The sequence below is a fragment of the Hyaloscypha bicolor genome (assembly GCF_002865645.1).
Source record: "Hyaloscypha bicolor E unplaced genomic scaffold K444scaffold_118, whole genome shotgun sequence".
NCBI lineage: Eukaryota > Fungi > Ascomycota > Leotiomycetes > Helotiales > Hyaloscyphaceae > Hyaloscypha > Hyaloscypha bicolor.
Window position 1 is genome coordinate 677,166 of NW_020194620.1, and position 15,701 is coordinate 692,866.

The 15,701-nt window shown below is 48.1% G+C and overlaps 5 protein-coding genes across 5 annotated transcripts; 3 read left to right on the forward strand and 2 right to left on the reverse strand.

Moving 5' to 3' along the window:
• Positions 1 to 193: 193 nt before the first annotated feature.
• On the reverse strand, positions 194 to 1,011 carry K444DRAFT_665902 (uncharacterized protein; the record flags this gene model as incomplete). The annotated part of the gene is made up of 3 exons (XM_024887139.1): positions 194 to 566; positions 618 to 723; positions 1,002 to 1,011. 3 exons carry the CDS (start codon positions 1,009 to 1,011, stop codon positions 278 to 280), a joined length of 405 nt encoding a protein of 134 aa, XP_024733152.1. The 3' UTR covers positions 194 to 277.
• Positions 1,012 to 2,954: 1,943 nt separating this feature from the next.
• K444DRAFT_57973 (uncharacterized protein) lies at positions 2,955 to 3,813 on the forward strand. Its single transcript, XM_024877674.1, has 2 exons — positions 2,955 to 3,728; positions 3,804 to 3,813. The coding sequence occupies exon 1, from the start codon at positions 3,106 to 3,108 to the stop codon at positions 3,577 to 3,579; it is 474 nt and encodes a 157-aa protein (XP_024733153.1). The 5' UTR covers positions 2,955 to 3,105; the 3' UTR covers positions 3,580 to 3,728; positions 3,804 to 3,813.
• A 3,214-nt stretch (positions 3,814 to 7,027) lies between these two features.
• Positions 7,028 to 9,130, reverse strand: K444DRAFT_594661 (HET-domain-containing protein; the record flags this gene model as incomplete). The annotated part of the gene is made up of 1 exon (XM_024878364.1): positions 7,028 to 9,130. The coding sequence occupies exon 1, from the start codon at positions 9,095 to 9,097 to the stop codon at positions 7,028 to 7,030; it is 2,070 nt and encodes a 689-aa protein (XP_024733154.1). The 5' UTR covers positions 9,098 to 9,130.
• A 1,160-nt stretch (positions 9,131 to 10,290) lies between these two features.
• Positions 10,291 to 11,616, forward strand: K444DRAFT_594663 (short-chain dehydrogenase/reductase SDR). The gene is made up of 5 exons (XM_024878365.1): positions 10,291 to 10,413; positions 10,485 to 10,524; positions 10,573 to 10,950; positions 11,059 to 11,176; positions 11,260 to 11,616. Exons 1-5 carry the CDS (start codon positions 10,374 to 10,376, stop codon positions 11,449 to 11,451), a joined length of 768 nt encoding a protein of 255 aa, XP_024733155.1. The 5' UTR covers positions 10,291 to 10,373; the 3' UTR covers positions 11,452 to 11,616.
• Positions 11,617 to 13,183: 1,567 nt separating this feature from the next.
• On the forward strand, positions 13,184 to 15,493 carry K444DRAFT_616063 (HET-domain-containing protein). The gene has a single exon (XM_024880848.1). It carries the CDS (start codon positions 13,247 to 13,249, stop codon positions 15,329 to 15,331), a length of 2,085 nt encoding a protein of 694 aa, XP_024733156.1. The 5' UTR covers positions 13,184 to 13,246; the 3' UTR covers positions 15,332 to 15,493.
• The last annotated feature ends 208 nt before the right edge of the window (positions 15,494 to 15,701 follow it).

A 15,701-nucleotide genomic window follows, 5' to 3' on the forward strand; every position in this document is an offset into this window, starting at 1 on the left:
GGATAACGAGAAACGCCCGGAAAGGGGAGTGTTGTATGAGTTTTACAATGTACTGTGGGTGGGGTTGCGTATAGGAGGATACATGGGAGGGCAGACAGGAGGGTGTGGGATGGATTGGAGGTTGAAGCGGTTGATTTGATTCTTGGGTAAGACTTGATGGCAACATAAATGGACGAGAAACAATAGAGCAAGTACGACTTTCACGTGCGGATACTACTAGGAGCTACTTCGTGCAAGTGCAACTGAATACCCTTCGCATTCAGCTCGTTATACGCTCTCAATTTGATCCCACTCCCACGCTCCCACTCTGCCCTCTCGTTGACGATGTCCCCTGCCCACTGGAATATTCCCCGCCACTCGGGTTGGTCTTGGAAGCAACCGCGTTCCATGGCTCCTCCTTGGCGTTTTCTCTTGCCCATCTCTCCATCGGCGTCAGATCCCCAGATGAGCCTGTTGAGCGGTCGATAGGAGTATCGGGTTGGTGGTGTCTAGCTGGTGTGTTTTGATGATCCATGGCGCTCTGCAGTAGCTCTTGGAAGTTGAAGTTGTTGTGAGGCTTCCTGTAACTAAACCCAAAGTCAGCAGTTATGTAGTTGAAGTTGTATGCCGTGACTGACCTGTTGATGCGTCTCGGGTTTGATTCGAAGATCTTGTGATTATAAAATGATGCAAGGGATATTTGAGCTTGGAGCTGAGGTGTACAAATGCCGGTGCTAAGCAGGACTAAGTCAATGTTAGTAGAGGGGCTATTAGGTGTTGGCGACTTGGAGTTTGGATTCTGGTTGCGGTTACTAACTTAAGAATGTATATTGTAGGATTAAACTGAAGCTCGGAGAATTTTTGAATGGTTTTTTGACGTTCTGCTATCAGGGCCAAGCCGTCTTTTATAAGTTTTAGGGGCCTCCATTGAAGTGATGATTCGGTGGTGCCCATCCTTGATGATTGGGCAGGACGCGAGAGCCTGTGTTCACTGTGCGAGAAAGAGCGCTCCAGCAGCACACGCGAGATCATATTTACGACACACTGAAAGCCTATTGCAGGGTACGGTCGGACTCGAAGTATGTTCAGAAGGATCAGACGGGCACATCAGTGGCAATGAGTGTGCGAGAGATTGTGTTTACAACACAAGCGAGCCTATGTTTGCTATTAACGAAAGCCTATCTGCACCTCGTGCGAGAGCCTGATTTTGTACGACACAAGAGCCTATATTTATAGCGCACAAAAGCTTACGGCTCCCTAGACGGAGTGTGTCTCGACGATCCTTCGTGCTTTTTTTCTTTGTTCTTTCATATTCTGACCGAGGAACCGAGAGGTTTTACGACAATGGCATGTTGGGAAGTGCTCGCCTGCGAATCGACGCTGAAGCGAACAAGCCCCTTTCTATCAAACAGCCAAATTCTATTCCGCCACAGAATAGCGGATGCTTCTCTCTGGCTGCAGGTTACGGAGTAGAATCGTTATTTCGAAAGCCGGGGCCCATGTTCCGGAAGATTCCAGAGACGCCTTTTCGTACTATTCCATCGTAAATACGAAGATTTGATTCATCAAGACTCGCCGAGCTGCCTCGATGTGACGCGACGCGTCTCTGATCCGACATCTTAAGCGCGATGCGGTGGTTCAGATCAGGGACTCGCACGGGAGGACCAACTTGTAGGGTACATGGCCGTGGGCCACCAATTTGCCTCCCGTTATGTTTCAAGTCACAACATACCGCGGAGACATATCCGTGTCGTTGTATTTCATCAGAAAAACTAAGATCTTACGTGGCATGGATCTCGATTGCCTCACGACACGCCGAAGGAGATTATGGAAGATGCACAGAAGGTCCGAAGGTCGTCTTGTCAGCTTTGTCGGGACTCGGTACCAAGATAATAATGTCGATCGTTGAACCTTCGCCGAGTTCTTCGCCGAGTTTGTCTCAAGTGGAAGGAATACGCCGCAGCCACGTCCCAGGCCAGGTAAAGTGGGTGATTGGCAGAGAGGTTCCAAGTCTCGAAGGTGGAAATGAAGCATGCAGGCGATGACGAGTCAAGAGTTCCCTGCTCAACCTTGGAATTCGGGCAGCAGAGGTTAAAATGTTCACTTGCACTGAGGAGCCTCCAGACTCTGGAGTCCAGAGGAGTCGTCCAAACGATAAATCACAGAAACTCGAAAGGAAGTTATCTTGGAAGGGCTTGAATTGCTTCACTCTCGGATCTTCAGATAACATTCGGCTTGATTGAGCGCAGCGATCAAATAGGGGCCCGGTGGCTCGGAGCAGGCCCCGTTTCAACTGCAAGCTCCTCGGGATCAACGACATGGCCAGCTTCCCCGTTCTTAGGCTCGGCGAGGGACCTAGTCCTACTGCAGTGAGTCCACTTGTTTCCCCGGATTGACGAACAGCTCCTTGATACAGTACTATTCCTTCCATCTGACCGTTACTGCATCAGTTTATTACTACCTCGGTGAAGCAATTGGGAGAGGAGAGGCCGTGCGCCAGCCCTTGTCCAAAAGCAGAAGATTGCCCGGCTTTGGGTGCATGTCATCCCCCTATCGTGGTATGCGGCCCGCCCTGATGCCAGATTCAACGTCCGCTCTTGTGTGCGTGATAGCTTTTAAGGAGGATAAGCCAGCTGGGGGCCGCGCGAGCTGATGGCTGTCTGTCTCGCGGTCCCTCCCTTTCTTTTCTTTTCGTTTCGTTTCGTTCCTTCTCATTCCTGCGTCTCTTTCCTTTGGTCATGCTTGGTGTGGCCCTCACCGCACATGTTGAAGGCCCAACTGTGCATGTCCAGTCACTACCTGCTATACACTCCTTTCTGTCCATTCTTTACATTTTAGGGCGGCGCAGACCGGTAATCGCATATGACCTGCTGCAGATAACACATGCGCTCTTTTACGTCTTTTGCGTCAGTCTTGTCCTCTTCAGTCCTTCCTCGGATTTAGTTTAGGCGACGCGCCTGTCCGAATACCACTCTTTACAATAATTCGAAACTATTCGCCAGACAAGACGTGCCTCTTTAAGATCGCCCCTTCTGCTGTTGCTTTCCTCACCCTCTGCAGCTTCGCATCCCTCAGTTCCTTAGCAAGCATAAAGCCTTCGAGTCGAATCGGCGCCAAGATCTAGCCATGGCGCTTGCACCGGCAGGCGCAGAGGGGGCTATACCGACCACCATCGAACAAATAAAAGCGTGTCTCGAGGATGACGATCCTGATATGTGTGGCCGGGTGAAGAGAGATAGACTCGCTGCCATCGCTTCGGAGTCGGGCGTGAAAGCAAGAAACGAGCCTTGGGTGGGACATGTCCTCGCCCTGTCCTGCGAATCACTCGAAAAGCGCGCCATCAATGAGATTATGACCAAAGGGCACGGCATTTACAAAAAGCAATGGGATAAGTGGAAGCTGGGAGAAGGACTCCCTCCATGGCAGAACAGAAGAGGAGAGGACGCAATTCAAGACCTTGTTTACGGCATCTTAATGAATGATTTAGTCAAACTTTACGAAGGCTACGAGGTGGGCGGCGAAGTACGAGTAAAGGGTCTAAGTGTCAGAAAGGTGTGCGAGAAAATCAAGGCTGAGATTGGGATAGTTATAATAAAGTAAGTTCATCGTTGGTTTCATTGCAGCTATCAAACCTACTACCCGTTTTATATACCCTTCGTCACCTGGTCTCAATGAAAATCGATGATAAATGGCACTTATTGCACCCCTCCTCCACAAACAATGTTGGCCCCCTGTTAAACCTGTATCTCGTGAGAAAACCTAGAGCATAGTACTAAGAGGCACATGCATCTACGTGGCAAAGACCCATCTAACGATTGTTCCAGGGAGAGCTATTTACGCGAGCAACTCGAAAGCCGTGGCGTCGTCCGCGATCTGAGAGGCCAGGTGCGATCCGCGCTCAGGGGCAAGAATTCGCAAGTGGTGGGCTCCCCGAGTACTCTCGGCCCTTCAACTCCTACATCTCTTCCCGTAGCATCTGTCTCTCGGCGCTCTATGGTTATAGGCAGACCATCACCGATTAGCTCGACTCTCCCTTCCTTTCTACCGACTCCGATTCGATCCACATATCATTCCCCCAGCGTCTCCAGCCGATCCAATCCCGTTCCTGCCACTCAACGGACAATTCAACCGCCGCTCTTGAAAAGCGCAGACTATCAAAACCAAAGTAAAAGGAACAAACCGGGCAACAAGAAGCCTCACCAGAAGTCCCCGCAGGATTTCGACGACACAGGAATTCATTCATACTGCCCAGTCGGAGGTCTGGCTTACGCCTCAACGTCTGGAAATGAGATGTCCATTGGAATGGGCGAATCCATGCCAAACTCATTCAACCATATAGCTGCTAGCGGCGATAATTCTGGAAACGCAGGATCCCCATCAATCGCCCCTGTCCAAGCCGGGGATTGGCCAACCGAGGAAAGTGCCGGTTTCGCTGACGATGCAGGTCAGGCTTCCAACCACATTAGTAATGTGGGAGATAGTACGTTTCTTCCATGACAACCTATCGGTATGCTAGGCCTAACAATTAGTAGTCTCAGATGCCGTTAGCCCTTTCAGTGGCTCCACTGTCTCTTTCCCGCTACCAATAGTCCGGATGGCAGAGGACCCCTATCATAATGCCTTAACCCAAAAGTTCGAAGAAATGAAACTTCAACTGTTCGAAGGAATGAAGCTTCAACACTCCGAAAGCATGAAGCTGCTCACCAGACAAATTGATGCTGAACGGACGGCCCGCGACGACCATGCCAATGAGGCAGCCAAATGGCGGAACGAGTACAAGAGTCTTGGGAAAAGCTACGAGGATCTTAGTTCAGGCTATGATGCCCTAGAGCAAACGACGAAACATCTAGAAGGGCTCTGCAAATACTGGGAACATAGCAACATCAGGCTAAGCGAGGACAACATCAGGCTCAGCGAAGAAATGGAAACTCTGCAGCAGAAATACCATACCTACGACGCAACAATCCAGAAACTCAGTAATGATAATCTCGAGCTCCAGTCAAAGGTTGCGAGCTTGCAATTTGACAAGATAATGCAAGCTGAACGGATCGATGACCTCCAAAGCAGCCTCGAAAAGTTGAAGGCTGAGAACAGTGAGCTGGTTGCGGAGGTAGGAAGGATGAAGGATGAAAATTTCATGATGGAGAAGACCGTCAAAACTTTAAAGCAACGGAACGTCGACCTCCAAAATGCGGCCGACAGGCTGCAGGCTGAGAATACCAAGCTACGTGTCGAAGTTGCCGATCTCCTGGAGGCCAAGGCCAGTCTCGATGAGCAAGTTGAGCTCCTGGAGAGCGAGTGCGCCTCGCTCCAGGAAGAGAGCACAGCACCAGATATGAATCCGACTCAGAAATTTCAAGCTCATCTCTCCCACCTGACGTTTGACTCGGGGATTGGCGAATCACCACGAGCAAGTGGCGCAAGCTCAAGGAAGCGGCAGTCTAGCCTCACGGACGAGCACGAGAAGAAGCGTCATAGGAGCCTGCAACCCCTTGGTGAAGACGATGCCGCCTTTCTTCCGATCATGTCAACGTCTGAACTTCCCTTCCGGGGCGGCTCGGAGGGTCCCGCGCACACTAAGGACGGATGGATCTAAGATCCCCCCTCTCGATGGGGTTTCTCAGGCTTCTATAATGACGACGAATAGCCATGCGCTGAAGTATTCATGAGTCCACGACTTATGGCGAATGGAGATGGAGATTTGTAATGAATGGACGTAAACTACTATCTTCAGTAGCACTGGTTGCTACCCCTCTATAATGCATATCCATCTGCCCCCCCCTCCCCTGATTCTCTTTGGTGTTTCCCTCAATGCCTTGCTCTCCGCTCCTTATCAATTGGGGATACTCGCACCCACACCGCATTGTCATTCCACCTTATCCTATCTCTATAGGAGGCTGGTTTTTAATCAGTCTAATTATTAATAATTAATCGCTTACGTGGTCTAGCTAATTATTGATGTCGCGGCATAAAGTCATGCGACTTTAGTGATGTGCCCTGTAGTGCCTGTAGCTGTAGCGCCACGCTGTTACGAGGTTAACACGGTGACATAGGGCTTAGGTGCTGGAACTTAGAGGTTTTATTGGGCTCTTTAGCGACTAAGCCCCTGTAGTTGCAGGTGCATACTCTAGAATGTCTTTTAATCCCTGAAACGCTTTATTGGGACTTCTAGCGTCTGCCTCCACTATAATCTGAGCCTATAGAAGACAAATAGTATATCTCGGCCAGGCATGCCCTGAAGTCGCATAACTTTATGCCGCGACATTTATACTAATAAATTAGTAGTAATTAATTAATCAATTACTCTATTAATCTCTTATTATTTTCCTCACAAGCTTTACTGCTTCTTTCTCCTTTTATTTTTATATTTTTATATATTTTATATAATAGTTTTAATTTCAATTATAGCTTCTAAAGCTAGCTCTTTTTTAATAATTACTTCCTTATTTTAAGAATTATAAATTTATTAGTAATTTATTTTGGTTTAAATATATAATTATTATCATTATCATTATTATTATTATTATTATTATTATTATTATCATTATCATTATTATTATTATTATTATTATTATTATTATTATTATTATTATTATTTATTATTATTATCATTATCATTATTATTATTATTATTATTATTATTATTATTATTATTATTATTATTATTATTATTATTATTATTATTATTATTAATTAATAAAGTAAAAAGCTTTTCTTTATTTAATGACTGGACTTTTAGTATAATTAATCTTAGATCATTGTATTAACTATAATTAATTACTAATAACTAGAAACCAGCCTACTCTATAGCTCAGGAGCTATGTATACCGTGTGGTTTACACACAAGAGATCTCTTTTAGTCGATCACATGGAGAGGGGCTGCGAGAGGCTGCTGAGCTGGTTCTTGATGGAGGTCGATAATGTTCAAGTATCGGATGTCATTCGTTCTTTTTATTAAAATGAATCGATGTCTTGATCTTCACTTGAAAAGAAACAAGACCAAGCAAGCGTGTGAACTCACGTTCGCTGGACCGGGCACTGTGACAATTCAATAGAACTTGAGATCTTGAATACAGAGCTCTCCGTCCTCTACCATTTGCAAGGCCTCTCCTTCCATCACACCCTGAAGGTAACCTTCACCTAGCACAACAAACCCATTGGGATTGGGACGTATGACAATAGGCGTGCTGCAGCCGAACACAACGCAGAAAAGATCCCCCCTCATCACTTGATCCTCAGCACCACCATCATTATTGTCAGTAACCCATCCGATTCGATTTTTCTCCGTCACGACCAGTCTTTGAGCCTGACTAGAACCCTTAGCCGCATTATAAGCAGCACTATAATCATCATGCAAGGCATCGTCTGGTACGTGATCCATGAAGAACTCGTCAAGTCGATGCCCGCAGATCATAAATTCGGCATGTGCCTTTCTCCACAACGACCACCGCTGGTAGTAATTCCTCTCCGACGCCAGGTACTCCCATCCCGGTCCACGGGCAGAAAATTCCTTCAAGGCTGTGTCTTCGTCTGCAGGTAGATTTAACACTGCCAAATGCCATGTGGATTCATTGTTAGGAATTTCCCAGGGGCGGTCACGCGTGAGCGCACGACACAAATTCAGCTTCAATTGCTCCATCTCAATCTCAGAACGTGAGGTAGCTTGTGGCTGCACCATCGTGTCTGCTTTGAATTCCCACAACTCAGCAGCGTGATTAACACCGCCTCGGGCCTCTCGACGGCGCAGCCCCAGGCCGTCAATTTTGTCAATTATCACACCACTGCAAATCAAAGTCTTGTCCTGGTCTAAGAATCGAGCACTTGAAGGAGTGCTGCCACTTGCATTGTAAGGCACGAGGTGCATCTTGAACCGATTTCGTCCCTGCCATGTCCAGTCCGGAGCCCAAGATGCCGAGTCGTTGCCACCCCACGGGTTTGCCTCTCTCAGAATCTCCAACGAATTATATGTTTGAATATGCGTCTTTGCAACCATGTTGAAAGCCGCTCCGGCGTCTATGGCGTATGAGGGTCTGATCTGACTTGCAAACTCCGGCTCCACAATTGCAAGCAAGCCGTAGAATCTGTCTCTTGCATCAGATCCAAGCGACTGCTTTGAGATTTCCAGGAGGCGATGAATATCCAATGGTTTGCGATGAAATTGAAACCGAGGATGGCTGTCGGCTCGCTTGCTTGGAAGATAGATCGAGTTGCTTTTCTGCTTGAGTTCTTCACCCAGAAGCCACAAGTCCTTCAACACCCGATGCAAATTTTTCGTGCTCCACGGCTCTAGATACGTCTTCTCACAGACTTTCTGGTCGTGGTCGAGAAGATCGTTTTTCATCACGAAAAGGGACTGATGGATAGTGCCTATCCCTTTGCAAAGGATATCCCAATTAATGGAGCGACTCCCACAGAGTACGGTTTTCGAGGCGCTGATCAGAACTTCTTGTATGATCCATAGTCGGTCCCAATAAGGGCGGCTCAGGAATTCTCGTAGAGCCACCCAACTTCCTCTACCAAGATATTCAGGGTCATTTTTCAGGGAAGACCTAAGTGCCTCAATTTCTAGGTTCAGATTTGGGATATTGCGTTCATCTTTGTCTCCATGATCGTAGTAACGCGACAGCTTTTCCAAGAGATCGATGGCTTTCTGGCTATCTGAACACTCCGCACCTAGCCATATCACGACCGACCAGGCCACAGTATAAAGTTCTCGCATCTTGCCAACTTGAAGACCACGCTCTGCGGTATCCCTTTGATTGATAGAGATGGCATCAATCCATACCTTGAATCTTGCTCCAAACATCGATCGATTTTGCATGGTTTGAAGGCAAGCTTCCAAATTGGTGGGCACTTGGATTTGGACGCTATTGGCAATGATGCTTGCCGTTTTCGTCGGATCCCCCCACGTGTACGACAAGCATGCATAATCACCCCATTTGAAGCGGTATTGTGATGGTGCAGGAGCTTCGGTGGCTTCGTGGTTTTCACCCCTCTCATTCCGGTCCGTGAGAGAGACAACTTCGATGGTGCAATGAACGAGTCCATCAGCGGAGGTTGGAAGAATGGTGATAACTCGAATCTCGTCAAGATCCTCTCTTAAAGGCGTATACTCCATTCGTCGAGACAATCTAAAATGGGCACATTAGAGTACTGCATGTACCGCTAGCAGAAGCAAAACCCAGCACTAGTATATGAAATGTGCATAAAGAAACCAATTGAGGAAGTTGTAAGTTTCTACGTTCGCAAGGGCTGTGGAGGATACGTTTGCTGTTGCCTGTCAGACCACGTGCATCTTCATGATTGGCCGTCTCGTTCAACTAATCTGACCGCTCGAATTGCTGATGCGTGTTCATATCCATGACCCCACAGCCTCGCCGGTCCAGTTAGCAACTGGTGAGGTGGCAAGCCTTCCCAGGCAGTATGTCGCTAGAGGGAAGATTTGTCGTCAGCCTCCCCTCGGCAAAAACAATAGGGGGTGCTCGCTAAATCATCACCCTCCCGGCTGGAACCCACAAAGTGGGGCATTAATTTAGCTGTTGGCACGTGCAACCAACCGAATAACCCCCCAGCTTACCTTGGGCTTGATATCAGGTGTAATATCTTTGTGAAAGACGGGACGACTTGGAGCTTTACCGTCAGTGTTTGACGTCAATAGCTTCAGGGGGAAACAACTGCGTATACAGAATTGGGGATCGAAGCAGCCGGAATCTTTTCCGTATGAGGCGGAGGAGTTTGTACCGGTTCCTGTGCATGAGTTAGTTTCTAGCATGTATAAATAATGGTGGCTCCGTGTTGAGGATGCGGAGATGCTGTACTGGCGAAAGAAACGACAAAGAAGGAGGAAAGGAAGGTAATATGAAAGAGAATCTAGGGGAGGCCTGCAAGGGTATCACGAGATTGCTTTTCTCTAATGCTACTGAATGTCTTAGATTACCAACACTTTTACTTGTCCCTTGAGAACCGACTCACACAAAAGTTTCCCTCCAACAGCTCCTCGCCTTCCCAAGCCTCCCCAGACCCCTATTTTGTTCCACGAGGTAAGCGACTTTAACCGCGGAAGAATATCTGACGATTCTAGCCTCAAACTCAAACTCTAAACCTAGCTTAATAAAGGGGGAAGTTTCTTGAATAGAAGAAACTTCTTTTTCAGACTTTAACTCTTTCTGAGGTTCCATTATTAATGATTCCGAGATTCAACTTCTTAACGCCGAACAAAGACGTCAACCCCTGACTTTCACCCCACCATTCATCTCCGATAAGATAAAGATTGTGGGGTAACTCAACTCAACTTCAACCTCGTTCCCCAATCTCTTCACTCAGTCACCTCTTTCACGCCTTAAATTCTCTCTCTCGCGAAACATCTCCTTCAGTTGCCACACGCAAATCAGAAGATGCATCTCAACCTCAGAGATAAAACCGTTGTCGTAACCGGTACTTCTCCCTCCACGGTCCACCCCATTCATTTCTCCTAGAATTCTCAACCGCAGCTAACCCGTCTGCAGGCGGAACCAAGGGTATTGGCCGCGCGATTGTCGAAGGCTTGTAAGCACTCGAATCTCTGCCTTCATCCCCTCGGCTCACAACGCCCAGCCTGGACGAAGGATCCCGCGTCTACTTCTGCTGTAGAACAGGAGCGGATATCAGCGCGGCCACCTCATCCTTCGTCACCAAGTACCCATACACATTCATCTCCGGCTCCGCGATCGACGTCTCCAAACCCTCTGACGTCTCGGCGTGGATTTCTAGAATCGTGGAGTATGAGAAGAAAATCGACGTGGTCGTCTCCAACGTTTCATCGATAAGTGTGACGAATACGCCCGAAGCTTGGGAAACGGCGTACGGCACGGATATGAGAGGCACAGTCTCATTAGTCCAAGCTGCACTACCCCATCTTGAAGCCTCAAAGGGGAGTATCATCACAATTTCAAGTGTTTCGGGAAGAGACATTGACTTCACAGCTCCTTCACCGTACGCACATTATCCATTCCCATCTCTCTCCATTTTCTCACGGGCTGCGAAATTCAACTGCTTCTACTGGCTTCCTCGAAATGTATATGCTGACTGGAAAATGGGCAGGTACGGAGCATTCAAAGCCGCCTTGATACATTATACAGCACAGCTCGCTCACACGTTAGCCCCCAAAAGTGTGAGAGCCAACACCGTCAGCCCTGGAAATATCTATGTTGAAGACGGCGTATGCGCTTCTCCTCTCCTAGTTCGCACTTTCCTTACCATTTTCCCATTATTCCCCTACACAGGGCTAATAAAGATCATCAGGTATGGGGCGGCATCGAAAAATCCAACCACGCCCTCTTCAGCTCGCAGATGGCCAAGAATCCCATGGGAAGGATGGGCAAACCCGAAGAGATTGCAGCTGCGGTGCTTTTTCTGGCAAGCGAGCGAGCAAGCTTTATCAGCGGAGCGAATCTTGTGGTTGATGGGAGTTTGTGTACTGGCGTGCAGTTCTAGGGTTCTTGTTGTCATAGAAGCGAAGTGGACTGCGGGTTTTATACAAACTAGCACAACCCGTCTTCTGCGGGAGCGGAAGTTCTCCAGTACTTTACTTCCAACTCGTCGAACGGAACCAGTAGCTCAAGCACCGCCGCACGCTTGGCAACGTTCCTTCGATCCCCGCATCTTGAGGAGCATCAAATGATGCACAGTGAGGTTTTCAACATAGTCCCTCGAATATCAAGATAAAGTTCTATTTATCTTTATCTTTATTAAATAGATCCTGAACCTAGCTGCCGTCTCTAGCGGCCGAGTTAGTGGCTAGGGATCCAGCGATCCTGATATGGCACTGAACCGCCTTGGCCGCAAAGAGAGGCAAAGTCTCATACTGACCAGCTTAATAAGTGCCTGTCATCAGTCTCCCAAAGCCAGGCACAACGTGCAAGAATATACCCGTGATGAATGGATAGCCCTTTTCTTCAGCTGCGGGATACTGACTCGCGTCGAATTCTGGCTCTGCCGGTTCCAGACGTGCGGCATCATCGATAGAATCATTTCTTAGTACGATACAGATAATCTCATTACTAGCAGGAGAGTAGCACGTGGTGGCAAAGATTCGCTTCATGTGTCGGGTCTTGGACCTTCGGATCTCGAGATCAGTGGGAACTTGTCGACTCTTTGTAACGTCTATTGGTTGACTATCGAAGAGCGTACCCTTCGGAGAGCCCAGCTCCAAGCAGGGAACCTCTCTCGGCGTACAAGAGGTACTTGTGACGGCCACGGAAGTCCCCAGTCGAAATCTTGCTACGCGCAGTCCCTAGAAGAAGCCATTCGGGCATATGCTTTCGAGTTTCTGGGCCACACCTGCAAAAGCTGTTGTACTCTCCCCTGGATATTCTATACTTCGATATAAATAGAAGTTTAGCTTCTCGCCCTACTGTTTGAGTCTCCTTGAAGGCCGGTCGAGAGGGATCTGTAAGGCTCCTGCGCCGGCTTACCGGAGCATCTAGGTCGCAAAGTCTTTTGAAATCCATACCCGTCCTCCTTCCCCAGAGGCTTAGCCAGATCTATAGAGAGAGCGTTGGCATTAAGCTAAAAGTAAGAGATTAATGAGACTAAAAACAAAAGCTAAAACCTTTAAAATTATAATAATTATTAAGTTTTTATATTTTATAAAAAAAGTCTAAATTATTTAAATATTAATATTTAATTTAATCCTCTTTTGACTATTAAACACTAAATTAAGTGGGTCTCGAATAGGATTTGAATCCGGCCAATTAGAGGGCTAGAATCTAGTACATGTAATACACACTTTCTTTGCATTAGTAAAAATACTACTAATATTATTACTATCAATACCACTATACCTCCTTTAACTAAGGAGAACTGGTCAGATCTTAGTGCCTTTATCGACGAGATACTAGTATCAGATATTACTATGGGTGAGAAGGAATAAAAATATAAATTCATTCTTAATATTATGCCACGTGATTAATATTTTCATTAAAAAAATCATAAATTACGCATAAAATTACGCATTTAATAATGGCTTGACCATTAATAAATAATAAATTTTTGACCATTAATAATAATTTAATTGATTAAATTTTTGCTATCCCTAGCGGGGTCACAACTGACAGACCGCTGATTCCGGCTTCCTGAACCTCTGAGCTTTGCACGTGACAGCAAATGGCCAATAGGGGTTGACCGGAGCCTGATGTACTTCCGAGGTTGACCACCGGTTAACATTTGAAGCAATATCCAAAGCCCCAAGGTGTCTATATCTGTATCTGTCACTTAATCCAATATCGTGATGGTTGATGAGACCAAGCAAACGCGCGGATCTCCGCCTCTGCCAGTACTTGGGACATCCCAAAGGTTCTATGATATCGACGAGCGTCTCCGTCAGGCAGGCTATGAGCTCGAGTTCCCAACCTATCCTAAATCAGTATCGATCCCTCCTCAATTTAACTTCTCCTACAAGCCTTTACAGACTGGTAAATCCATCCACCTACTGCGACTAGATCCAGCGGAAACAGAAGACGCCCCCCTCTACGCCCGCTTTATCGACACAGGCGAGAGTGACAATCCTACCGCCTACGAGGCCATATCGTACATGTGGGGTGAGCCCATCTTTAACGCGCGGCTGCGTATCGGGGATGGGACGGCGTGCCCCTTAGAAGAGCTCGGCATCACAGCTAATCTGGCCTCGGCACTCCGACGCTTTCGGCTGCGGGATAGCGTGCGGGTATTGTGGGCAGATGCCGTGTGTATCAACCAGAGTGACATACAAGAGAAGCAGATCCAAGTGGGCATGATGGCTGGCATCTACAAGAATGCAGCCCAGGTGCTGATCTGGCTGGGCCCGGGTGCTGATGATGTTACGCACCGGGCCATGGATGGGTTCCGCGACTTGGCCAGATGGCTCATTGACCGTGGGCTGGGATCGGTACCGGACGACAAGTCAGATCTTGCTATGGCTCTTCTGTTTAACAAGAAATTCCTTACCATCCCAGCTGATCGCTCAGTGACTCAGATACAGGACGAAGTACTCGAGAACGGGATGGGGAAGATATACACCAACCCCTACTTCTCGCGCATGTGGATCGTGCAGGAGATTGCCCTCGCTAGTAGGGCCATCATCTACCAGGGCCAATGCGAGCTTGAGTGGACCACCTTTGCCATAGCCATGATGGGGCTCAAAGCCATGGTCGACAACCGGTCTAACATGTTTGTCTATGACGAGAAGATGCTGCGCCGTGCTGCCGAGATTGCGGAGGTCCAGTTGATGTTTACGCTGTGCAGCGGACCCCCAAGGCTTGATGGAAAACCCCTTGACGCCTTCGGCGCCAGCATGCGCAAGCTTCGAGGGCAGACCTGTGCAGACGATAGAGACCGAATATACGCCCTACTAAGTCTGCAGACCGGCGACCGCACAGTCCACATGAAGCCTGACTACTCTCTAGCACTAAATGACATATTTCTAGATTTTGCCCGCAAAGCCTTAGAGAGCGGGAGGCTCGAGGTCCTGTATGACGCCGGAACGTGGGATCGGCAGTTTTCTCCCAGCCAACTTCGTGCTGAGCAGGGTTTCCTACCCTCTTGGGTGCCCGATTACCGCAGCCCGAGCCCGGCTCGCCAGCTGTCCTGGCTCGCACGTTACGTTGAAGCCAAAAACTATGAACTGCTGGAGTCGGAGCAAACAAAGATTGGCGGCAAGGGGTTCATACTCGAGATAGAGGCGTTCTGCCTCCTCCAAATCTCCGACTGTGTCTCCAGGGAGTTCCCCGACCCCAGGATTCATATAGGCGGCCAACCGGGCTGCTTCGAGGCTACAAGGGAGCACGTCCTAGCATGCCGTGAGATGTTCAAGAGGGTCAGCCAATCGAACGAGTATCCTTTGGGCGGCGACGCAGAGACGGCCTTCTGGTCGACTCTGGTCACAAAGTCTTCCTGCCTGACCAGCCAAACCGTCACGGGCTTCGGCGACAACATGGTTTACTCTGCAGAGGGGCTGAGAAATGCGTCGGAAATGTTCAAGGCGCATTGCCTGGATGAGAATGGTGAGGTGTTTAAGGACAGGTTCAATGTGAGCGTGAACCGCAGCTGGGCGATTAGCAAGGCAAGCTTCGACGTGGCCACGGCCATAGTGTTCTACGAGACCGTGCGGGACACTATTGCTGATGTCCCGTTCTTCGTGAGCGACGACGGCCTTGTCGGTCTGGCCGCCCCAGGTACAATGGTGGGCGACATAGTTGTATGTGTTAAAGGCTCTGCGATCCCGTTAGTCCTTCGACCTTCGCCGGTTCGAGGCTTGTGCTCACTTGTAGGATCATGTTACCTGGCCGGTTATTGCCCGTTTTACATAGAGCGGTATCAGACTTATTCGCTATTCTGATAACCCTAGTGGTCGTAAATACATTCCTTCTAGTCAGCTTTTCCATATAGCAACACTAGCCAGAGGTTATCCCGGATTCAAGCCCAGACGGCAGCAGCCTACTCTCGCTTCTTAATCTAACTCGAGTTAAAACAATAATGAATCATTCTGGCTTAAGCTGGCTCAAGTTCTTGGTCCAGAGAGGGAATGGCTTAGCTTAGTCTTCGAGTGATTCAATTTTTCTGCTACTAGGGAAGTACACGTGACCTTTACGCTAAGAATATACCAAAAATTGGGTACAAAGTGTCCCTACAGCCAATTTTGGATGTGCTTGCATCAGGCTGCAGCGAGATAACCTCTAGAAAGTATTCTTCTATCGGCACAAGCGCAC

Coding starts and splice junctions, on each gene's coding strand:
- K444DRAFT_594663 (XM_024878365.1), top strand. CDS start 10,374: ATGCATCTCAACCTCAGAGATAAAACCGTTGTCGTAACCG. Junction 10,414..10,484: donor TAAAACCGTTGTCGTAACCG/GTACTTCTCCCT, acceptor ACCCGTCTGCAG/GCGGAACCAAGGGTATTGGC. Junction 10,525..10,572: donor CGCGCGATTGTCGAAGGCTT/GTAAGCACTCGA, acceptor CACAACGCCCAG/CCTGGACGAAGGATCCCGCG.
- K444DRAFT_57973 (XM_024877674.1), top strand. CDS start 3,106: ATGGCGCTTGCACCGGCAGGCGCAGAGGGGGCTATACCGACCACCATC.
- K444DRAFT_616063 (XM_024880848.1), top strand. CDS start 13,247: ATGGTTGATGAGACCAAGCAAACGCGCGGATCTCCGCCTCTGCCAGTA.